Source organism: Hylobates moloch, unplaced genomic scaffold, assembly GCF_009828535.3.
Source record: "Hylobates moloch isolate HMO894 unplaced genomic scaffold, HMol_V3 SCAFFOLD_6, whole genome shotgun sequence".
NCBI classification, from domain to species: Eukaryota; Metazoa; Chordata; class Mammalia; order Primates; family Hylobatidae; genus Hylobates; species Hylobates moloch.
This window is the reverse complement of record NW_026652281.1, coordinates 80638009-80660825: the sequence shown is the minus strand read 5'-3', so window position 1 is coordinate 80660825 and position 22817 is coordinate 80638009. Positions and strand designations below refer to the sequence as shown.

Genomic DNA, 22817 nt, shown 5'->3' with positions numbered 1-22817 from the left:
TTCCTTTGCCCCTCCCAACTTCCACCCTGCGCTCAGGCGCAGATCGCCGCTGCTGTCCGTCCACCCGCGCCGCCTCAAAGCTTCCCCTAGCAACAAGCTCGGGCTCAGAGCGAAGGCGGGGCGAGCGCATGCGCTGCAGCTCTGTCTACCGCCAGTCGTGGGACAGAGTGCCGGGCTCCTCCCCTTGCAAGCCTAGCCCTTCTCCCCGCCTCCTCCGGCCCGGGGTCCGCGTGGCGGGGCGCGCGCGCACTCGGGCTCGTCGGCTGCCGGTCTCCCAGGCCGCGGCAGTGAGGAGAGAGGGCGGGGCTGAGTCCTCTGCGGCCCCGCCCCCTTTAGCCCGGCGTCCCTACTGCGCCTGCGCGCTCCCGCCCGGTCTCCATCTTGGAATTGGGAGGAAGAGGGAGAGGGAGAGCGGGACGAGACCGGGGCTGTGGTGCGGAGAGAAGCTGAGACGGAGAAGAGGAGAGGCAGAGAGGGCGCGGGGACCGTCAGCAGCGCCTTAGCTACAATCTTTCAGCTATTCTCGGAACAGAGAAGGGAGAGGGAGGAGGCCGGGGCGGGAGCGGGGGCTGTCACCCTCGGACCCCGGCGTGAGAGGGGCCGTGCGGCCGGACGTCCTCGGGGTGGGCCCCCAGTCGGTGGCCGAAGACCTAGGGCTCAGGCCCCTGGGTCCCAAATTTCCGGGCTTTGCCCCTCGCTTCTCAGATAGCCGGGTAACAGTCCTCATAGTCCAGATATCCGGGACTCGGGTCCCAACCTCTCTAAACCTGGGTCTCTGTTTCATAGAATTTCAAATATCGGGTTCAGGCCCTTGCGTGCACCAGTATCCGGGGTTCATTCCCCGGGCGTTCAATTATCGGATTCAGTTTCCATCCCGTTCAGATATTCGGGGTTCAGACCCCACAATCAGAAATCCGGAATTTGGCAGCTGTCGCCCTCGAGGAGGGGGAGGACTGGACCGCGAGGTCAGATTAGGTTGTCACCCCCTCCCCTCCAGGGGAGGCTTCCCGGGCCCGCCCTCAGGAAGGGCGAAAGCCGAGGAAGAGGTGGCAAGGGGAAAGGCCTCCTTGCCCCTCTCCCTGCTTGGCAGAGCCGCTGGAGGACCCCAGGCGGAAGCGGAGGCGCTGGGGCACCATAGTGACCCCTACCAGGTGAGACACGGGGTGCAGGGGCGCGGGTCCCTGTGTCTAGCTCTGAGAAGAAAGGGTGCGCCTTTCTGAGAAGCTGGACTTGGGTAGGCCCTCTCCTCAGGATGGGGAAGCCCAGCTGAGCCAGTGGTCAGCCTCTGGCTAGCCTTGCCTTCTGTTGCCACCCCTTCCTCTTCCTTTCATTGTGTCTGGTTGGTGGGGGACCTCAGGTGACAGGGTCTCTGATGTCACCGAGATTCACATCCTAGGTTGCTTCAGCTAATCAGATGGATTTGCACTTCAGTCTTCTCCCCTTCACTTTGCCTCTCACAGCCACCTCTCTTCCCTGATATTCCCCTTTCTCCTGGCTATTCTGTGGTGTTGATTCCCATGCCTCTGATTCCCATGGTGGATCTCTTACCTGCTTTTCAGGCCTGGTCTGGTTGGATTTCTTCTCCTTGCAAGGAAGTGTGTGTATATGTGTTTGTGTGTATGCGTGTGTGTGTGTGTGTGTGTGTGTGTGTGTGTGTGTGTGCTTGGAGGTGCCTGGCAATGTTTTCCCCCAGCTGCAGTTACCTTCCAACCTCTTGCTGTGATGGTGTCAATAATTTCATCCATTTGTCAAACGATCTGTCTTTTACAAAGTGCTTTGACAGCCATTCTCTCATGTGACATCCCCGCGTTCACCCTGTGGGGGTATCTTTTATTGGCATCTTCCCATTTTACAGTTGACAACATTGAGGCCCAGAGAGGTTGCCCAAGGTCACACAGTGGCAGAACCAGAATTTGAACTCAAGTCCTCAATCACATCTTTCCCTGATGCATGCGTGCTTCTTGCCATCTCTTTTCCTCTGAGTTTGGGCTCCGCCAGCGGTCCCTAGGAGACCAGGCTGGGGTGAGGTTTAAGAATGGGGATGACATGAGCTTCCTTTCCAGAAGGGCTCTACTCAGAAGCTTTTCCTGATGGGAGCCTCTCGCTTTTGCCTCTGCCTCATGGAGTTTTCTATCCATTGTGACCTTCATCTTTACCCCGATCCCAGGGTTTGGCCTGGATTCCTGAGAGGGCTCTCTCCTGACAAATGGTAGCACTAGTGACATCTTTTAACTGTTCAAGCCAAGCTGTTGGGGTAGAATGATCCCCCAAAGGATTAAAGCTTTCTGGGGACCTTGGAGGCAGGAAAGGAAAAAATCCATATGCTGAGTGTCTGCATGGTGTTCCTAAGCATGAGATCTCATTAAAATCTTAACAACAGCTCCATGCTGTAATCTATTTTACTGAAGAGAAGACCAAGAACTAGAAGGAACTTATTCAAAGCCCTGTTGCTGTGCACTGCAGATGGGATGTACTGGTAGCATAGCTTAGGAGCAGATAGATACGGGTTTCCTCATCTGTAGAATGGAGATAACATTGTCCGTTTTGGAAGGTGGTTATGATTTAGCACAGACCTTGGTTATTGTTCAAGTGTTTGTTGTTATGGGGAAGGGGACCTGCATGATGTTTTGCCAGTGGGTGGCACCCCTTCCATGTGGCCTAGGTTGGCATTCTGGGGCCTTGTGTTGGTAAAGAGGTCAGGAAGATTCCTTTGGCAAGTTGAGAGCACCTGCCTTTGTGTGTGGGTGTGTGGTGCTGGTGAGGGGTGCTTGGCACTGTTGCTGGCAGAAGGGAGAAAAGGGCCTGCTTTGAGCAACCTGGGGAGCTGCTGAGGGCTGAGCAGAGAGCAATCAATCAGTCTCCCAGGCTATTCTGAGTCCTCTGCACCCTGGGGGCCCACTGGAGAGTCAGGCTCCCTCCTTGCCCTCCAGCTTCCAGTTGGGCTGAGGAGACAAAATTAACAACACAACAGGAAACAAGGCATGACAGAATAAATTACATGCTAAAATTGTTAGGTGCTTTTAAGTAGCTAGAACTCTGCCCCAGAATTCCAGCTCTGCTGAAGGCTCCTTTGTGCCTAAATTCTGACAAGTGCTTAGGCTGGAGCCTGTCTTGGAATCTCCTTGAGGGTTTTGGTTCTGGTATCCTGCAGGAACTTTCTCGGGGTGTTTGGCTGGGTGCCCTAGGTGCTCTTCCCAATGGCTGGAGTGGTCAGGACAGGCTTCCTGCAAGAGGGGAGCTGAGCTTGGGGTGACAGCTGAGAGAGTAATGGACACAGGCCTAACCGGGGAGCAGAAGGTCCTGTTCTCTGACCTTGGAGAAGTCCTTTTTCTTCTCTGTGCCTCAGTGACCTCACCTAGGAAATGGTGATCATGATTCTGCCCTGCCTGTTTCGAAGGGCTGCTCTGAAATCATAGTGATGGAGGACCAGCTTTGGACAAGGCACTTAACATTACTGAGCCTGTTTCTTTATCTGTAAGATAGGGGAAATCATAATACTTGCTTCATAAGGTTGTGGTGAGGACTGAATAGAGATAATGCATGTAAGGTACTCAATAAATGTTATTTGTACCCTGCAAATGTCCTGTACCTGTGTGTGATGCTTATGCAATTAGACAGGACAAGTAAGGTGGCCCAGAGCACAGAGAGGCCCTCACAGCCAGATGCCATTTATATCCCTCTTCTTCCCATTCTAGATCTCCCCCTGCCCTTTTTGAGAGTGACTCTGCGGGCTCCTCTGGGCCAGTACCCACTTCTAACAATGGACGGATTTCCACCGCCTCCGGCCTGGCCATTTCCTGTTCTCTTCCAGGGTGTGAGAGGTTGAGGGAGGAGGGGGCCTCAGCGCCAAGGGGAACAGAAAGGTGCCTGGAAACAGTTGGGGTATGGGACTTATGGGACAGGACACTTGGGGCTCTGGAGTGCTGGCTGGGAAGCAGAATGTTTTATCCTTGAGGGGAGATACAGGGGCTATAGGGAAATGAGAACTTGTTGAGCGCTGAAGGGGGTGGTGAGGATGCTTAGCTTCCCAGAATCTTCCTAGCAGTTTTAGGGACTCCAGGGACCCAGCCCGCGTGATCTGGTTGCCAGGGCAACTTCATTTTTTGGAGCTTTGATGTTGTTCCTAATCTCCCCCTCCCCTTCCTCAGCAGTGCCTCCCCCTCATCAGGGAATGAGGGGAGGAGATAGCAGAAACTTGATGGGTCCCTTCCTCTCCCTGAAGGCTCAATCCTTGATCTAAGGGTCCCATTTCCATTCCTCAGGCCAGGCCCCACTCTCAGGGCCCCCAGGGGCCACCATGCCAGCTGGGGGCCGGGCCGGGAGCCTGAAGGACCCAGATGTGGCTGAGCTCTTCTTCAAGGATGACCCAGAAAAGCTCTTCTCTGACCTCCGGGAAATTGGCCATGGCAGCTTTGGAGCTGTATACTTTGTGAGTTGGGTCTTGGGAGGGTGTAATAGGGATGGGGACTCTTCCTACCCATGTGGCCCTCCCAACAGCCCTTGCACACTACTCCATCACACTGGTATTTCCTGCCTTCTCCTGCTGGGCCAGCAAGTCTTCCCATGCCTGGCCCTCAATGGGGCCTTCAACACTTTCTGGTCTGGTCCTCTAGGCCCGGGATGTCCGGAATAGTGAGGTGGTGGCCATCAAGAAGATGTCCTACAGTGGGAAGCAGTCCAATGAGGTGGGCCAGGTGCAATACAGCCAGGTTGGGGACAGGGGACTCCTGTCTGAAGATGCAAGCTGGGTAACCTCTGCCTACCCTGACCCCCTAGAAATGGCAAGACATCATCAAGGAGGTGCGGTTCTTACAGAAGCTCCGGCATCCCAACACCATTCAGTACCGGGGCTGTTACCTGAGGGAGCACACGGCTTGGGTAAGCTGGTGTCAGATTCTGGCCTGATCTTTACTCCTGTTCACGCCCGTCCTTATCGTGGTCCAGTCTCTTAGGTGGTCCCTGTTGGTGGTGCTGTTGTGGGATCTCGGGAAGGAGGAAGTCTCTTTTGACCGCTTTAGTCCTCAGACATACCCACTGAGCAAAAGCCTGGCTCAGAGTGACATAGGCTGTTAGCAGGTGGGACAGGTCACTGTGGGCCGGAGAAGGTGGAGATTGAATGGGAGTTTGAAGGGATTCAGATGGGCAGTGGTGAATGTCTTGGGCCCGGACTCCAGAAACTCTCCCACCACCCTCTCATTGTCTCCAGTTGCCCTTCTTCCCTGTCATCACCCCAGGGACATAGCCTGAGTACAGGACAGTCAAGGAAGCTCTGTTGTGAGTCCCTGCCCAGGAGACTCTGATCTCTGACCCTTGTCTCTTCCTTAGCTGGTAATGGAGTATTGCCTGGGCTCAGCTTCTGACCTTCTAGAAGGTAAGTGATTCATAGGCCAATAAGTGGAGAAGGGAGAAGAGCAGGGGAGCCATAGGGAAGGGTTAAGGGGAGCTTATTCCAATCCCACCCTTGCGCTCCCTTGGGCTGATGTTCTTCCTCACTCTCCAGTGCACAAGAAACCCCTTCAGGAGGTAGAGATCGCAGCTGTGACCCACGGGGCGCTTCAGGGCCTGGCGTATCTGCACTCCCACAACATGATCCATAGGTACAAGCAGCACCGGCAGTGCCTGGGAGGGGAGTGCTATCTGCACCACTTGTCATTTAGCTGGGCTTCCCCTGCCTAGCTTTCCTGAGACACATGTCTCTTCCCTGTACTTTGCCTCTGGCAGGGATGTGAAGGCTGGAAACATCCTGCTGTCAGAGCCAGGGTTAGTGAAGCTGGGGGACTTTGGTTCTGCATCCATCATGGCACCCGCCAACTCCTTCGTGGGCACCCCATACTGGTGAGTGAGTGAGTGGTGGTGAGTGGAGAGACCTCCCAGGATGTTGGGAGTAGGAGTGACGGTCTCGGCGGGTGATTTGCCTCTCTCTCCTGACCGTTCTCCTAGGATGGCACCCGAGGTGATCCTGGCCATGGATGAGGGGCAGTACGATGGCAAAGTGGACGTCTGGTCCTTGGGGATAACCTGCATCGAGCTGGGTAAGAACATCCTCTCTGTTCCCTCATCATCTTTTCCATTCTTTCCTGTTACTTCCCAGACTCCAGACTACCCCCTTCTCCTAGGGATGGGATCCCAGGCCTCCAAGTTCCTGTCCGTTGTGACTCTACCCTGGAGCCCCAATACAGGCAGCTGGCAAATTCTGCCAGCTCTTAGGCCTAGAGATTTTGTAGCATTCATCTCTTCCTGTCCACTACCCTGGTTCTAAATTTTTTCTTAGTGCCCACCATGTGCTGTGCCATGGACCTGTGATTCTGGAGGGATAGCAGTGAATGAGAATCCTGCCCTCATGGAACTTACAATTGATTTAGGGAAACCAGGCAGGCATGTTTTCTTTCAATGTGATGAACGCTGTGTGGAGAAGTTACAGGAGCGGCTCAAATGTAAAACGGGCCTTGACGTAGTTTAGGGGCTGAAGAAGGCCTCCTTGTAGGAGAATGTTGAAGCCAACCCGCAAGATAAATAATAGCTGTTTGCAGAATGTAGGGAAGAGCTTTCCAGGCAGAGAGAACAGCATGTGAGAGGCCTAGAAGTAAGTGCAGTCCTGGGGAACTGGGATTAGCTTCAGTTATTTGGAATCTAGCGTGTAATGCAGCAAATATAGAAGGATAAGGCCAGAGAGTTAGGTCCAAGCGAGTTCCTAAGGCCTTAAAGCCATGCCAAGGTTCTCATCTCTGTCAGCCAGCACTATTGAAACAATTCTTTAATGAGGTGGGTAACCTTTATAAAGCTTCCAACACAATGCCAGGCACAAAACAGTTCCCTAAGAGTTGCTGTTAGTTTCTCTTATCAACAACCTCCTGCAGTGATCTCTCCAGTCTCTTCTCCCTTCCGGTCTGTCTTAAGTACTGATGCCAGAGAGGTCTGCCTAAGCTCAGTGCTGTCATTTCAACTCCCTGTTTGGAGCCATGAGTGGCCCCCTGTTGCCTTCAAGACTGAAGCCATCCCCATCCTTCCTCCCACCATCCTAGAGGCTTTGCTTCCTAAATGCTGGCCCTTTCCTTCATGGGCTCCACCCTCTGAGTGTGTCATGAACTTTTCCGCTTCCTTGCCTTGGTTCGTATTGGGTCCTCTGCCTGAGGTCAGAGATTTGGACCAGCCCTTTTCCTCCATCTTCACAGTCTCCATTTACCATTTGATGCCAGGCCCAGACAGTTGATGAAAAATGTAAGAAACAGACCTAAGTATAAGAAAAAGCTAGATCTGTCCATTTTATTTCTAGTTTTGGGAAGAGATATGGATACAGAGAAATATTACTCTACTATTGAAAAAAAGAACATATCAAGTCTGATTGTAAATGTCAACTCATACTAAGTCAATATCAGGGAAGCAATGTGGAGAAGGATGTGGCGAACTGGAGATTGCTGTTTCCATAGAAAGAGGGCAGCTAATGCTTATCTCCAGACCATTGTTATGCAGTAATGTAGACTCCATTTCTACAGATCTAATTCTTAAGGAGAAACTGGAAACTTGTATTATTATTTGATTATTGGCAGTTAATTTAAAAAATCACCATTTAGGGCCTGGCGCGGTGGCTCACGCTTGTAATCCCAGCACTTTGGGAGGCCGAGGCGGGCGGATCACGAGGTCAGGAGATCGAGACCACGGTGAAACCCCGTCTCTACTAAAAATACAAAAAATTAGCCGGGCGTGGTGGCGGGCGCCTGTAGTCCTAGCTACTCGGAGAGGCTGAGGCAGGAGAGTGGCGTGAACCCGGGAGGCGGAGCTTGCGGTGAGCCGAGACTGCGCCACTGCACTCCAGCCTGGGCGATAGAGCAAGACTCCATCTCAAAAAAAAAAAAAAAAAAAAAAAATCACCATTTAGGCCAAAACAACATGACATTTGTCTGGGCTACAAGGGACTCTTAGCGACTCTTAGCTTGCACTTTCCTTTCTAATCTCAGGGCTTTTTACAAAGCCCTTCTCTGAATTCCCTGAAGATATACTAGCTTGAAGGCCCACTGCATACTCTCAACTTCCCAGCCACTTCCCTGTTTCCCTCTTATACCAGTTAATACTTTGATGTTATTTTTTCAGTCCTATTTAATCTTCTCTTTCAGACTGGAAGTTCCTTGAGGGCGGGGCCTAATTCTTGTTTTTATCTTCCCCATAGCAATTATCACGTTATCTGCTCCCTTTGGCACCTAAGAAGTATTAGTTGGGGTGATAACTGAATGGCTGTCCTTCTGCCTTCGTTACTGCTTTTGTGGATGTTACTTTCTTTGACCCCTATTCCACCCATGTGCAGTGGAGAGGTTGGGTGTTGTATTTTACAGAGGAAGGAATTAATTGAGACGCAACAGGATGATGGGAACTTCTCAAGGTCATGTGGCAAGGAAGTCAAGGAATTGGGGTTTGAACCCAAGTCGTCTCAGTTCCATTCCATTGTCCTCTACCCCCCGCCACCTCTCACCTTCTTCCCTTTCACCTTTTTCTGTAGCGGAACGGAAACCACCGCTGTTTAACATGAATGCGATGAGTGCCTTATACCACATTGCACAGAATGAATCCCCCGTGCTCCAGTCAGGACACTGGTGAGGACCGAGATTCCGAATCTGGGCCCAGGGGTTAGGCCATGGGGTACAGATGCCTGGCTCATGCCTTCCCCACCCCTCTCCCACCCTCCTGTGACTTTCAGGTCTGAGTACTTCCGGAATTTTGTTGACTCCTGTCTTCAGAAAATCCCTCAAGACAGACCAACCTCAGAGGTTCTCCTGAAGGTGAGGGCCTCCTGGCCTAGCATTCTCCTGGAACTGTAGCTTGTTAGAGCCACAAGAACCCCCAGGGAAACTAGTGGTTCCCAGTTCCTCCTCCACCAAGAGCTTCGTTGATGAATTCCCACCCCATCCCCAATGCCCAGTGGACTCTGTGTTTTACAAGATTTTGTCTACCAGACTGCCTTAATTTATTAAATAATAAACTGTTTTCCCATCTTTTATTAATCAAAGATTCATATAAATGCCAGCCAGAGCTTCTGGTCAGCGTGTGATAACCAGGGTTGCCCCCACTGATCTGTTGTAATGCAAGCCAAAAGCCTGTGTAGCCTTATCGTGGGTAAATGTATGATTTCCCTTAGGTGTTTTTTGAATTATCAAAAATAGAGGGGCCCCATTCCCTTCACAGACCCATGGGGGCCTGAGGATCCCTAGCTGGAAACTTTAGATTATGTAGTTGGACCCACTTGTTTTATAACTGTAGGATACTGTATGAAGCCCAGAGGGGCCTCATGACATATCCAAGGTCACATAGCCCTTTAGTAGAGGAGCTGGACGAGAATCCGGTTCTCCTGACTGTTCCTGCCTGTCAGCCATGCTTAGTGGAAGAATAGTCTGTCTGGGGAGTAGGTACTGGGTGGTACAGAAAATTATTGTGAGAGAAGGGCTTGGGATAAGGCCAGCATCAACCCATGGTGGGCGTGGGTCCCAGAAGAGTGCCTCAGGCCGGAGGGAATGCCAAGCGCTGTGGGTTGTGGGGGGAAGGGGATTTGGCAGCAGGCCTCAGTGCCCTCTTCCCCCAGCACCGCTTTGTACTCCGGGAGCGGCCACCCACAGTCATCATGGACCTGATCCAGAGGACCAAGGATGCCGTGCGGGAGCTGGACAACCTGCAGTACCGCAAGATGAAGAAGATCCTGTTCCAAGAGGCACCCAACGGCCCTGGTGCAGAGGCCCCAGAGGAGGAAGAGGTGACCCAGCTTGCCCTGACACCCCTCTTTATCCCCTATGTGTGCCTGCCCCCTGCAGCTGCTTGGCCCCTTCCCCAGCCCTACTCACACCACCATCTCCCCATGCTACCTCCATGCATACGCCCCAGGGCTTCCCCTTCCCTGCCCAGCAGCCTACGCCCTGTTCGCAGGAGGCCGAGCCCTACATGCACCGGGCCGGGACTCTGACCAGTCTCGAGAGTAGCCACTCAGTGCCCAGCATGTCCATCAGCGCCTCCAGCCAGAGCAGCTCCGTTAACAGCCTAGCAGATGCCTCAGACAACGAGGAAGAGGAGGAGGAGGAGGAGGAAGAGGAGGAGGAGGAAGAAGGCCCCGAAGCCCGGGAGATGGCCATGATGCAGGAGGGAGAGCACACAGTCACCTCTCACAGCTCCATTATCCATCGGCTGCCGGTACACAGCTCACCCTTGGGGGACCTGAGCACCTGCTCTAGAACCGCCTGGGTCTTCGCCCTCCTTCCCTAAGTGCAGCACTCCTCTGAGTCTGAGTGGCTCTCCTCAGGTAGCTCTCTTTGGACCCAGTGGCCTCTGAGCCTTGGGTGTTCCATCTCCCTCTAGGGCTCTGACAACCTATATGATGACCCCTACCAGCCAGAGATAACCCCCAGCCCTCTCCAGCCGCCTGCAGCCCCAGCTCCCACCTCCACCACCTCTTCCGCCCGCCGCCGGGCCTACTGCCGCAACCGGGACCACTTTGCCACCATCCGAACTGCCTCCCTGGTGAGTGTAGCCATCCTCAGCCTGCTCGCTGTCTGTTTTTTAAGTCTTTTTAAGTCTAGAAATGATTTCCTCCCTGTGGCATGGGATTGAGTCTGGATTCTACCCTCATTTTCTGTTGCTGGCTCCTGCCTGCTCCCCTTAACCCTCCCGCTTCCCTCCTCTTCCCAGCGGACTGTTTTGGTCATATGGCCCAATCTGGGTGTTTCTAGCTTGGCAAACTCTTACTCCATTTTTGTGGCCTGCCTTAACTGACATCTCCTGGGTTGCCTTCCCAGGCTCCTCTGGTGAGTCAGGTGCTTCACGGTTGTGTGCTGGGGAAGCCCTGTGCCTGTGGAGCCCTGTGCTGGGGGTGTCCAGTGCTGGGGGAGCCCTGTGCCAGGGGTGCCCTGTGCTTGGGTGGTCCTGAACAGCATCATGATAGGTTTGCCAGATTCTATGCCCCAGAGGGCAGGGATGGTGTTCAGGTATCTGTCTCATGCCAGCGGTTAGCTCTCAGGCTTACACACAGGCCTGTGTTAACCCTCCCAGCCCTGCTGGGAGGGGAAGGGTAGGATCCCATTGGAGAAATGAGGCACCTGTGGCTCAGAGGGGCCACTTGCCCCAGTGCCTTTGGTGGCTCTCCACTCCTGTAAGCAGGCCCTTAGTCCTCTCCTAAAATCAACTCATGGCAATCTTTTTCTCAGTTCACAGGAAAAAGTGTTTAGGCTTTTCATAAAACATAGCTTTTCATCCATGTTTTTAATAAGCCTTTAGATCACATTCCTGCTCAGCTGCATTTGAGCGTCAACAATCCCCTTAGAGGCCACTGATTCAGTCTAGTATGTTCTTATGGCCTCTGCTTGGTGCTGGTTGTGTTCCAACAATTCTTCAGATCCCATGGTGTTTTGCAGTACTGTACAGAGAAGTCTTGACTGCCAGGGGCTTGGTTGCTGGGACTAGTTTGACAGCCACTCATAGAGTCAATTGAGAATGAGACCTGAGATCAGACTTTGAATGAAGGTGTTCAAACCCAGTGTTCTTGTTATTCCAGCATCTTGTGGCCCCTATCCCAGCTCAATACCTGGGGAGCGATAGGCCGACCATGTTTGCTGAAGCGGAAGGAAGCCAACACCTATTAGATAGAGTCCGAACTTACCCCATGGCCCCTATGAGGGGGTATTATTTCCCCATTTAATAGATGAGGGAACTGGTGCTTTGAGAAGTTAACTTACTTGAGATCACGTGATTGGTAAGTGGCAAAGCTGGGATTTGATCCCAGGTCTGTGTGACTCACTGTTTCAAATTAGTATGGATTGTTCCTACTTTTGTGCCAGGCCCTGTGCTCACCACCTTTTATCATTCGGTCACACCAACTTGTGAAGCAGATAATATCACCATTATCCAGTTGAGGAAACAGGCTAGAGAGGCCATGTGTGAGGAAGGTGTTAAATGAGAATGAAACCCATGAGTTGAAAACCCATGTTCTTCCCCACGGAAGACCCCTTGTGTTAATTAACTAGGGGCCAGGCTGAGCCCCAGCTCTCACCCTCTCTCCTTCCCCAGGTCAGCCGTCAGATCCAGGAGCATGAGCAGGACTCTGCGCTGCGGGAGCAGCTGAGTGGCTATAAGCGGATGCGACGACAGCACCAGAAGCAGCTGCTGGCCCTGGAGTCACGGCTGAGGGGTGAACGGGAGGAGCACAGTGCACGGCTGCAGCGGGAGCTTGAGGCGCAGCGGGCTGGCTTTGGGGCGGAGGCAGAAAAGCTGGCCCGGCGGCACCAGGCCATCGGTGAGAAGGAGGCACGAGCTGCCCAGGCCGAGGAGCGGAAGTTCCAGCAGCACATCCTTGGGCAGCAGAAGAAAGAGCTGGCCGCCCTGCTGGAGGCACAGAAGCGGACCTACAAACTTCGCAAGGAACAGCTGAAGGAGGTGAGCTAGGGCTGCTTGGGGGCGGAGCCGATGGCGAGCCAGGTGGGTCCTGACCCTGCTTCCCTCTGCCCTCCCCCAGGAGCTCCAGGAGAACCCCAGCACTCCCAAGCGGGAGAAGGCCGAGTGGCTGCTGCGGCAGAAGGAGCAGCTCCAGCAGTGCCAGGCGGAGGAGGAGGCAGGGCTCCTGCGGCGGCAGCGCCAGTACTTTGAGCTGCAGTGTCGCCAGTACAAGCGCAAGATGTTGCTGGCTCGGCACAGCCTGGACCAGGACCTGCTGCGGGAGGTAGGCATCCCAATCTCCGTTCCCCTCCCGCTCACTTGTGGATCCCAGGGACCCACCCTTTTCCATTTGCCTCATTCTTGTCTTCTTTCTCCTTGGCCCTCAAGTGTTACAGTTCAGCTTTGCTTCAGTGCCCCTTTTACTTCTCATCCCCAACAGACCCTGCCAGAACTTCCTTAGGCTTCTGTTCCCAGGCCAGGGAGGAGCTTGCCTCCCCTACACCCTCATCTCCTGGCATCCCCAGCTCCCTCTGCCAAGGAGCCCTGGCCCCTCACTTCCTTGATACTGACCAGGCCCCGGGCCCTGCATTTCTTCTGCCTCAGGACCTGAACAAGAAGCAGACCCAGAAAGACTTGGAGTGTGCACTGCTGCTTCGGCAGCACGAGGCCACGCGGGAGCTGGAGCTGCGGCAGCTGCAGGCCGTGCAGCGCACGCGGGCTGAGCTCACCCGCCTGCAGCACCAGACAGAGCTGGGCAACCAGCTGGAGTACAACAAGCGGCGTGAGCAAGAGTTGCGGCAGAAGCATGCGGCCCAGGTTCGCCAGCAGCCCAAGAGCCTCAAAGTACGTGCAGGCCAGCGCCCCCCGGGCCTCCCACTCCCCATTCCTGGGGCTCTGGGCCCACCCAACACAGGCACCCCTATAGAAGAGCAGCCCTGCTCACCTGGCCAGGAGGCAGTCCTGGACCAAAGAATGCTTGGCGAGGAGGAGGAAGCAGTTGGAGAGAGAAGGATTCTGGGAAAGGAAGGGGCCACTTTGGAGCCCGAGCAGCAGAGGATTCTGGGGGAAGAATCAGGAGCCCCTAGTCCCAGTCCACAAAAACATGGGAGCCTGGTTGATGAGGAAGTTTGGGGTCTGTCTGAGGAGACAGAGGAGCTTAGGGTGCCCTCCCTTGTACCGCAGGAGAGGAGCATTGTTGGCCAGGAGGAGGCTGGGACATGGAGCTTGTGGGGGAAGGAGGATGGGAGTCTTCTAGATGAGGAGTTTGAGCTTGGCTGGGTCCAGGGTCCAGCACTGACTCCTGTCCCCGAGGAGGAGGAAGAGGAGGAAGAGGGGGCTCCGATTGGGACCCCTAGGGATCCTGGAGATGGTTGTCCTTCCCCCGACATCCCTCCTGAACCCCCTCCAACACACCTGAGGCCCTGCCCTGCCAGCCAGTTCCCTGGACTCCTGTCCCATGGCCTCCTGGCTGGCCTCTCCTTTGCAGTGGGGTCCTCCTCTGGCCTCCTGCCCCTCCTGCTGCTGCTGCTGCTTCCATTGCTGGCAGCCCAGGGTGGGGGTGGCCTGCAGGCAGCGCTGCTGGCCCTTGAGGTGGGGCTGGTGGGTCTGGGGGCCTCCTACCTGCTCCTTTGTACAGCCCTGCACCTGCCCTCCAGTCTTTTCCTACTCCTGGCCCAGGGTACCGCGCTGGGGGCCGTCCTGGGCCTGAGCTGGCGCCGAGGCCTCATGGGTGTGCCCCTGGGCCTTGGAGCTGCCTGGCTGTTAGCTTGGCCAGGCCTAGCTCTACCTCTGGTGGCTATGGCAGCGGGGGGCAGATGGGTGCGGCAGCAGGGTCCCCGGGTGCGCCGGGGCATATCTCGACTCTGGTTGCGGGTTCTGCTGCGCCTGTCACCCATGGCCTTCCGGGCCCTGCAGGGCTGTGGGGCTGTGGGGGACCGGGGTCTGTTTGCACTGTACCCCAAAACCAACAAGGATGGCTTCCGCAGCCGCCTGCCTATCCCTGGGCCCCGGCGGCGTAATCCCCGCACCACCCAACACCCATTAGCCCTGTTGGCAAGGGTCTGGGTCCTGTGCAAGGGCTGGAACTGGCGTCTGGCACGGGCCAGCCAGGGTTTAGCATCCCACTTGCCCCCGTGGGCCATCCACACACTGGCCAGCTGGGGCCTGCTTCGGGGTGAACGGCCCACCCGAATCCCCCGGCTACTACCACGCAGCCAGCGCCAGCTAGGGCCCCCTGCCTCCCGCCAGCCACTGCCAGGGACTCTAGCCGGGCGGAAGTCCCGCACCCGCCAGTCCCGGTCCCTCCCCCCCTGGAGGTAGCTGACTCCAGCCCTTCCAGCCCAAATCTAGAGCATTGAGCACTTTATCTCCCACGACTCAGTGAAGTTTCTCCAGTCCCTAGTCCTCTCTTTTCACCCACCTTCCTCAGTTTGCTCACTCACCTAGAGCCCTTCGGACCTCTAGACAGGCAGCCTCCTCAGCCATGGAGTCCAGCAGTCACTCTGTGTTCTCCTGGCGCTCCTCCCCTAAGTTATTGCTGTTCGCCCGCTGTGTGTGCTCATCCTCACCCTCATTGACTCAGGCCTGGGGCCAGGGGTGGTGGAGGGTGGGAAGAGTCATGTTTTTTTTCTCCTCTTTGATTTTGTTTTTCTGTCTCCCTTCCAACCTGTCCCCTTCCCCCCACCAAAAAAAGAAAAAGACAAACACAAATAAAATATCTGAGCGGAACTGTGCCTTTGGCCCAGGCTGCCTCTGTCTGCTTTGTCCTGCCGCCTAGCCTCCCCGGTATGCCCCCAGGCTGACCCTCGGCCCGGCTCCATGACCTCTTCACCCCATCTCCGTTATCTCAGCCCCTCTCACTCCTCAGCCTCATGCTCTCTGCCTTCATAGCTTCATTGCACCATGACCACCACCGGCTCTGGGGTCTGGGCCCTTGTAGAACTTCACCGAACTTCTTGGTCCCACAGAGCCCCTGTTTGCGGGTTCCTTCCAGAGGTCTTAGTTTCCAAGCCCTTGGTCTCCTCATCCCCTGCCTTTTCTCCCAATCCGTTCCCTCCGTAGTTCCCAGCTGCAGGGGACCAAATTGCTCTCCTGCATCAGGCATTACCCTAGTGGGTTGGGGGACGGGGCTGCAGACCCTCCACAGTAGGGGGTGCTGAGCTGGGGGCAACCAAGCGGAGTATGAGGGCTGTGACAGCAGGATTGAGTGTGGGCCTGGAGTGGGAGCTGAGTGTGTGAGGGGCCGGGCTGGAATGCGGATCTGGTCAGGGTGGTAGCTGCTGGCCGGTTGAACTTGTCAGGCCCTTTCTGGCCACCTCCTTTGCCCCTTTCTCCTCTGTGGCCCAAAATGGGGCAGCCCCTTCTTACCCATTTCTCAGCTCGGTGCTTCTCCTCCTTCCCTGCCTTCCTCCCTGAGCTGCTGGACCTGGGACTTCCTGTGTCTGTCCTTAGTCGTGTTGCTTTCTTCATGGATGTTTTGTGTGACTGGTTCTTCTCGCTTGTTCTTGTGCACGTTCTCATATTTGCTCACGTGCTTCTGTCTCTAGGTCACAGTCTCTCCCTCTTTGCCTGGTCAGAGCTTCCAAGATCCTCAGTTCCCTGTCCAGTAACTCCGATGTTCTTTCTCGTGGGTATCGCACCCAACTCCGTGCACGTGCTCTTGGAACTTCTTGTCTTCTCTGCATCTCTTGCCCATCGAGACCTTCCTGATCTCTCTCAACACGATCCCACCTCTCCATGTCTGTCTGTATACAGCTCCCCCCACCCCCTCTGTCTAACATGTTTTCTGTTTCTCTCCCTCTCCCTGTCTCTGCTTCTGTCTCCTCTCTTCTCTCTCTTCTCCCCATTTCCCCTGGTTGTTCCTCCTCCTCCTCCTCTTCCTCCTCCTCTTCCCCGCTGCCCCCATCTCCCCTTGATCCGTCCACTGCATAGTCTAAGGAGCTGCAGATCAAGAAGCAGTTCCAGGAGACGTGTAAGATCCAGACTCGGCAGTACAAGGCTCTGCGAGCACACTTGCTGGAGACCACGCCCAAAGCTCAGCACAAGAGCCTCCTTAAGCGGCTCAAGGAAGAGCAGACCCGCAAGCTGGCGATCTTGGCGGAGCAGTATGACCAGTCCATCTCAGAGATGCTCAGCTCACAGGCGGTGAGGCCTGGGGTCCAGGGAGGGAGTGCGCTAGAGGCCAGGCTCTGTACTTCGCTTTAGAGAAATGGACGGTGCAGGGCATGCACAGAGCTAGGGCTTTCTTACTTGGGAAACTCATATACTCTTCCTCTGTTCATGTTCTCCACAATGATTTATTTCATATTCTCCTCAGTGGTTTTATTCTTGCTCTTAGTATTTTCTTAAGGTCTTGACAAAGCCATGTGCCTATTCCCAAGAACCACCAAGGAAAAGAGTGGCTATTATTTTTTCCTGGGCCTGAGTTAGTTTAATGGGTAAACAGGGTGCAGATTAAAGTGAGTGTGGCCCTCAAGCCCATTTACTCAGACTTCTGGAGGATTTTGAAAGTTGCTGTTCTAAAAAAATGATCACACCTAACACTGGAATGGGCCACTTAAAATGTGCGGAGAGGGTAGAGAGTGGAAACGCCCCACCCAAGGCTGTTCTCTCACCCAGTCCCACCTCTCCCAGGTAACTTAATAATAATTAACTGTATTTTGTATTTTTTCAGTGCACATTTTGAAAAATTATATGAATTTTAAACACAGATGGAATCATACTTTACATTTACTTTCTGTAACTTCCTTTTTCCACTTAATATTTCTTGGACATCTTCCCCTGTCAGTACACCTGTCTCATTTTTTTTTACAGCATAGAATTTTCCATGGTATGGCTGTACCATAATTTATTTAACCCATCCCTTATTGGTGGACATTTAGGTTGTTTCCAGTATTTTGCTATCACAACGCTTCCGTGAACACCTCGAGCACATGTGCAAGTATACCTGGGGGATAGATTCTGCAGTGTAATTGCTGTGCCACAGGGTATGACCATCTTCCATTCTGATAGATGTTGAGACCGCTGCTTCTTGAAACCTTAGGGCCCAGGCCTACCTGGGGCAGGGGAGGATAGTGGGGGTGGGGGAGGAGATCCCTATAACTGGTTGTTCATTTTCCCCAGCTGCGGCTTGATGAGACCCAGGAAGCAGAGTTCCAGGCCCTTCGGCAGCAGCTTCAACAGGAGCTGGAGCTGCTCAACGCTTATCAGAGCAAGATCAAGATACGCACAGAGAGCCAGCACGAGAGGGAGCTGCGGGAGCTGGAGCAGAGGGTCGCGCTGCGGCGGGCACTGCTGGAACAGCGGGTAAGGGGCCCAGCTTCCAGGACTGGGAAGGGAGGGTGGGCTCCCGCCCCCGACTCTAACCTCTGTTCCGGATGCCCCAGGTGGAAGAGGAGCTGCTGGCCCTGCAGACAGGGCGCTCCGAGCGAATCCGGAGTCTGCTTGAGCGGCAGGCCCGTGAGATCGAGGCCTTCGATGCGGAAAGCATGAGGCTGGGCTTCTCCAGCATGGCTCTGGGGGGCATCCCGGCTGAGGCTGCTGCCCAGGGCTATCCCGCTCCACCCCCTGCCCCGGCCTGGCCCTCCCGTCCCGTTCCCCGTTCTGGGGCACACTGGAGCCACGGCCCTCCTCCACCAGGCATGCCCCCTCCAGCCTGGCGTCAGCCATCTCTGCTGGCTCCCCCAGGCCCCCCAAACTGGCTGGGGCCCCCCACACAGAGTGGGACACCCCGTGGCGGAGCCCTGCTGCTGCTAAGAAACAGCCCCCAGCCCCTGCGGCGGGCAGCCTCGGGGGGCAGTGGCAGTGAGAATGTGGGCCCCCCTGCTGCCGCAGTGCCTGGGCCCCTGAGCCGCAGCACCAGTGTTGCTTCCCACATCCTCAATGGTTCTTCCCACTTCTATTCCTGAAGTGCAGCGGGGAGGAGCAGACGAGCTGGGCAGGCAGGGGTGGGTGGAGCCTGACCCTGGAAGGCACTGAGGCGGAGGCCCCCGCAAGGGTAGGCTCAAGATGTAGGCTCCAGCTCCCCTCAGACCTCCTCATCTCATGAGCTTCTTGGGGCTGGCCAGTGGCCCAGGGCCAGCTTGGGGATAGGTGCCTCAAGGCTGCCTGGGAGCCCCGCCTCCCTACCATGGTGCCAGGGTCTCCCTCCGCCACCTAGAAAAGGAGGGAGATGTGCGTGTCAAATATTCATCTAGTCCCCTGGGGGAGGGGAAGGGTGGGTCTAGACATAACTATATTCAGAGAACTATACTACCCTCACAGTGGGGCCCTCAGACCTGCCACAGGGCAGAGCAGGTCTGGGGCCTGAGGCAGGGAGAATGAGAGGCCACCTTACTGGTAACAAGGATCAGGATGGGGTCTTGGGGTCAGGATGCCTGGGTCTCTTCCCCTGTTACTGTCTGACGTCCTGTGCCGTCTTGTCCTTTTTTTTTTTTTTTTTTTTAATTGGGATCAGGGCTGGGGCGGGGAAACAAGGGAAGGACCTTGGAAGGGGCTGCTCCCAGGCCTGGGGGGCAGTCGTGGGAGCCCCTCTCAGCTGTGGGGCCGGCACAGAGCCCCAGGCAAGCTTTTAATAAACTGTTGGTTATTCTAACAGATCTCAGAACTCACTCTTCTGTCTTTGGTGTGCGTGAAGGACTGCTCAGTGGCCACTGAATAGTACTGCTTGTGTTCTAAAAAGAGAATTTATTGGGCTGTGTATCTAAACATTTCAGTGATTTTAATGACTTCAGGTGTGATGAGATCTCGGATCGCAAAGGTGGTCTTCAACCCCTTGACCTCTAATTCCTGTTTTCTTTGCTTTGGCTTCAGATTCTTAGGTTTGCCTCCCACACAGACCCCGGGCAGCTCCGTGCTCACATCTTCCCACAAGCCTCAGCAGCCAGAGTTCAGTGGAGACCTCATGTGACTGCAGAGGCTGGGCCTGTAGCCAGAGGCCTAGAGGGCTGGGACTGGCCCAGGAAGTCTGGGCTTTTCCCCCACCCCTTCGAGGTTAACAGCCCATGGACAAAGTGGCTGTTTGCAGAAGGGGGAAGGCTTAAGCACTGGCTGCCCTCAAGTTATTCTATCCCCCTCCCAAGTGGGCATTAGGTTATCAGACCAGGCTAAAAGCAGAGGGGCCACTGGGCAGGCTGGCAGCACAGGAGCCACACACCCTTCTTCAATAGGGCCTGGTGACTGTTGGATGACAGGGTCTGGAGGCAGGGACTTCTTCCAGGAACCCGGGGGAAATTAAGGGGAACCAGGCCAGGGGAGGAGGTGGAGGCAGTGACTACTGCTCAGTTTCCTGGCCCAAAATACAGGAGGTGAGAATGGGGGACCAAATTTGATGAAGTGATTAAAAACACTCCTTTATTGAGTCTTAAAAAACAAACACCTTAAATGGAGAGCGTGAAGCTGAGAAGTAGCATCCCAACAGCTTGTGTCCTTGGGAGCTGCAGTCTTCTCTGAAGGAAGCTGCCTCTGTTCCGCAGACACAGGGCAAGGGGTGCTATGTATGCTTTGTACATGTATCAAGGGTCCCTCCTGGGGGTGGTAGAGCTCAGTTACTCTCGCCATCACTGCTGATGATGCCACGCATATGTGACCAGTCCGGGGGTGCGGGACGGGGCCGCTCTTCATCTGAGTCCAGGGTCCGTCGGTACAGCTCCCCTGGGGGTGCTGCTTCTCCTAAAGGGTTCCAGGCTGTACGTCTGCGTGGCCGGCCTAGGGGAAAGGGGAAACGAGAGATCAGATGTCTGAGAATGTCCAACCCCACCTATCTGCTCCTGGGCAGTGAGAGGAAACCCCTTACCCGAGCCACTGATGATGTTCGCAACATCCAAGGAGGCCACCTCAGCCGCCTCCTCCCTCTGCTCCTTCAGGGCTCGACACTTCTCTAGGGAAGGGGTACCTGGGACAGAAGAAGCTGGTGATCCTCTCCTCCCCAGCAGCAAGGCCCTCTCCTGCAGCCCCCAGGGCACGCTGGGCCTCACCCTTCATGCCTAGGGCTTCCAGTTCTGCCCGGAGGATACTCAGGCGCTCCTTGTGTGAGCAACAGGAGCCCAACAGCTTCTTGTAGTTTCGATGGGCACCACAGGCCCGAATGTAGCGCTTCAGCCTCATCACAGCTGGGTGGTCCTCTCCACGGCGACCTGAGCCAGCCTAGCAAGGAAAGACAGCAGCTGAAGGCCAAGCCTGCTGGGCCTGAGGCAGGGTCTCCCTCTTCCCTAATAGTGGCCTCCCACCCCTCCTCACCCTCACCTTCCCTCCTTTGGCCTCTGGACTTCCGTCTGAGGAGGAAGAGGAGCTTCGTGTCCTGCCTTTCCTGGAGCTCTTCTTGGAAGAGCGGTTCTTCCTCTCCCCCTGGGGGCCTCCCCCCGCCTCGCTGTCACTTACCTCCCTCTCCAAGTCACTCTCCTCACCACTGGTGCTGCCCAGTCTGGCCATCTTTCTAGAGCCTTTAGCTGTGGGTTCCCCCTTCCCACTGTCTTCCTCGTCCTCACTGCTTCCACTCAACTTCTTCTCACCCTTAAGCTGGGTCCCGTCCTCACTCTTCCTCTGCACTGGGGGTTCTCCATCTCTCCCACTGTCATCCCCACTGCCTGCTGCCTCTTTCTGCTCTTCCTCGCTGTCTGAGTCTGCCATGAGCCTCTTTGCCTGGCTTTTCTGCTTACAGCTCCTCTCCTCCCTAGCTGACTTTCTCCGGCCATTGCTCCTGCTTCTGGGTTTCCAATCCTCCTTTTTCTCATTCTCTTCTTTCTCTTCCTCCCCCGCTTCCTCCTCTCTGTGCTCTTTCTTCCCGGCTAGGATCTCCTCTTCACTCTCCTGTTCACTTTCCTTCAGGCTTTTAGTTCCTTTATTTCCCTCCACCTTCTTTGCTATCCTCTGAACGGGTTCTTCCTCGCTCTCCTCACTTCCTTCCCTGGCCTGCTTCCTACTGGCTGAGGCCTTGCCTGGTGCCTGCTTCTTTACCACAGGCTTCTTCCTAGTCTTCCCCTTGTTCCCCTTTTCCTCCTCCTCACTGCTCTCCTCTCCCCTCTGTGCGGGCAGGTCCCTCTGCCATTCCTCATCACTGCTCTCCTCAACTGCCTTTGAGGGTCGCCTTGGATTCTCCTCTTTGGCTGGGCTGACTTCTGCTGCCACCCCATTCTTTGCTGGGGGTCCAAAGTAGTCTGGGCTGGAGGCTTCAGAGCCGGACTCTGGAATATGGAGAGGAGAGAGGGTTGAGACAGGCTCCTCCTGTCCCTTCTCCCTTCACTTCGGATAGGTTGCCTCGAGCCCTGCCCTGACAGTTGGAGGGGCAGCAGGAAACAGCTATCTGTCCTCGCTGTTCCCGATTCCTGACTCACTGGCCTTGCTCCCTCATCTAACGCCTGGGGACATAAGAGATGCGCAGTGAATGCTTTTTGAGTGAACCAACGATGCAGAAGGACCCCACAGCAGGGAGGAAGCACTAACCCGACTCTGAATTGAAGCGGAACCTTTTTCTCTCCGGGTCGCTACAAGGGGTGGGAGGCCTCTTGCCCTTCTTGGTAAGGTCCAGTTTGTCTTCCCTGGAAGCGGCTTCCTCCACCTGTGTGTGCGCCAAGAGGGCAAACTATGCACCAAGGCTGCGCTCACCACGCCCCGTCAGGCCCCTCCTCCTCGGCAGCAAGCCCCGCCTCCACCTTCCGCGGCCCAGGCTCCGGCCAGGCACACCTGCATCTTCAGCAGCTCCTCCTCCACCAGCTGCTTCAGTGTCTGCTTCTCCTCAGGCTCCAGGTGGCTGCGGCCCGACTGAGCCAAGTACCTCCGCCGCACGATGGAATGCGTAAGCGTGCTGCGGGGACAGGGTGTCAGGATGGAGTCCCGTCCCACCCGCGCCCTTTCCAACCCCATCTCCAACCCCCTGGGCACCTGAGGTCCGGGCGGCCTCGGAAGAAGCTACGGGTGAACTCCTGCATCTCCTTCTCCCGCGCCATTTTGCTCAACCCGGGATTGGCGGCTCCCGCCTTTTTTTCTTCTCGGCCTCCGTCAGCACGTTTGACAGCGGCTCGCGCACGCGCAGTGCTGCGGCACCGTGGGGCGAGGGACCGTTGGTCCTTGGCCGCGGACCGCGTGGGCCGAGAACTTTGCCAGACGAGACTTGTTTTCCCTGGGCAGTTGGAGGGTCTCACGGCTCCTACCCTTTCTTGGAATGGATCATTTTAAAAGTTCTCGTTAGAAACCAATTCGGCGCCGGCACCCGTTGGGTGAAACGTAATCAGTCCGCGACGCTGCCTTCCTCCCTGGTCATGGGCACCAGCTAGGCTACTGTTATTTCGCAAGGCAGAAGAGAAAAGGCATCCTCGCGAGCACACGAGGAACCTCGGGGATAAATCCTTTTGTGGCTTCAAGTGTCTAAGTATATTAGAGTCAGGAACGGCGCTCTCCAGCGTCCGCCATTTTTTTGGCGT

At 55.4% G+C, this 22817-nt stretch overlaps 3 protein-coding genes across 6 annotated transcripts; 2 read left to right on the top strand and 1 right to left on the bottom strand.

Annotated features, from left to right (window-relative positions):
- Positions 1–128: 128 nt before the first annotated feature.
- Positions 129–4394, top strand: LOC131383743 (uncharacterized). Its single transcript, XM_058440371.1, is given in 4 exon segments — positions 129–287; positions 504–1017; positions 1020–1151; positions 4263–4394. Coding segments are annotated over 3 exon segments (792 nt in total). The 3' UTR covers positions 1139–1151; positions 4263–4394.
- Positions 4263–18978, top strand: TAOK2 (TAO kinase 2). Of its 3 annotated transcripts, XM_032155681.2 has the most exons (18): positions 4263–4429; positions 4614–4685; positions 4777–4878; positions 5326–5371; positions 5501–5597; positions 5722–5835; positions 5941–6032; positions 8492–8585; positions 8690–8771; positions 9569–9736; positions 9907–10167; positions 10333–10494; positions 12037–12402; positions 12482–12685; positions 13006–13245; positions 16333–16545; positions 17524–17706; positions 17787–18978. In XM_032155681.2, the coding sequence occupies exons 1-18, from the start codon at positions 4298–4300 to the stop codon at positions 18306–18308; spliced, it is 3150 nt and encodes a 1049-aa protein (XP_032011572.1). In that variant the 5' UTR covers positions 4263–4297; the 3' UTR covers positions 18309–18978. The 3 variants fall into 3 exon arrangements, with proteins under 3 accessions (XP_032011572.1, XP_058296877.1, XP_032011571.2); XM_058440894.1 differs by lacking the exon at positions 17787–18978 and having other exon boundaries at positions 17283–17623; XM_032155680.2 differs by lacking the exons at positions 4263–4429; positions 4614–4685; positions 4777–4878; ... (5 more) ...; positions 17524–17706; positions 17787–18978 and having other exon boundaries at positions 6052–8585; positions 13006–16320.
- A 79-nt stretch (positions 18979–19057) lies between these two features.
- On the bottom strand, positions 19058–22816 carry HIRIP3 (HIRA interacting protein 3). 2 transcript variants are annotated; one of them, XM_032155741.2, is made up of 7 exons: positions 22279–22811; positions 22081–22201; positions 21841–21955; positions 20644–21581; positions 20376–20544; positions 20195–20293; positions 19058–20106 (listed from the first exon to the last, which is right to left on the bottom strand). In XM_032155741.2, the coding sequence occupies exons 1-7, from the start codon at positions 22341–22343 to the stop codon at positions 19943–19945; spliced, it is 1671 nt and encodes a 556-aa protein (XP_032011632.1). In that variant the 5' UTR covers positions 22344–22811; the 3' UTR covers positions 19058–19942. The 2 variants fall into 2 exon arrangements, with proteins under 2 accessions (XP_032011632.1, XP_032011633.1); XM_032155742.2 differs by lacking the exon at positions 20644–21581 and having other exon boundaries at positions 19973–20106; positions 22279–22816.
- Between the last annotated feature and the right edge of the window lies 1 nt (position 22817).

Excerpts from the sequence above, each read along its gene's own strand:
- HIRIP3 (XM_032155741.2), bottom strand. The coding sequence starts at position 22,343 with ATGGCGCGGGAGAAGGAGATGCAGGAGTTCACCCGTAGCTTCTTCCGA. Across the intron at positions 22,202-22,278 it reads CGAGGCCGCCCGGACCTCAG|CACGCTTACGCATTCCATCG; the intron begins GTGCCCAGGGGG and ends CTGTCCCCGCAG. Across the intron at positions 20,107-20,194 it reads GAACATCATCAGTGGCTCGG|GCCGGCCACGCAGACGTACA; the intron begins GTAAGGGGTTTC and ends CCTTTCCCCTAG.
- TAOK2 (XM_032155680.2), top strand. The coding sequence starts at position 8,356 with ATGATGGGAACTTCTCAAGGTCATGTGGCAAGGAAGTCAAGGAATTGG. Across the intron at positions 10,168-10,332 it reads CCATTATCCATCGGCTGCCG|GGCTCTGACAACCTATATGA; the intron begins GTACACAGCTCA and ends ATCTCCCTCTAG. Across the intron at positions 10,495-12,036 it reads CCATCCGAACTGCCTCCCTG|GTCAGCCGTCAGATCCAGGA; the intron begins GTGAGTGTAGCC and ends CTCCTTCCCCAG.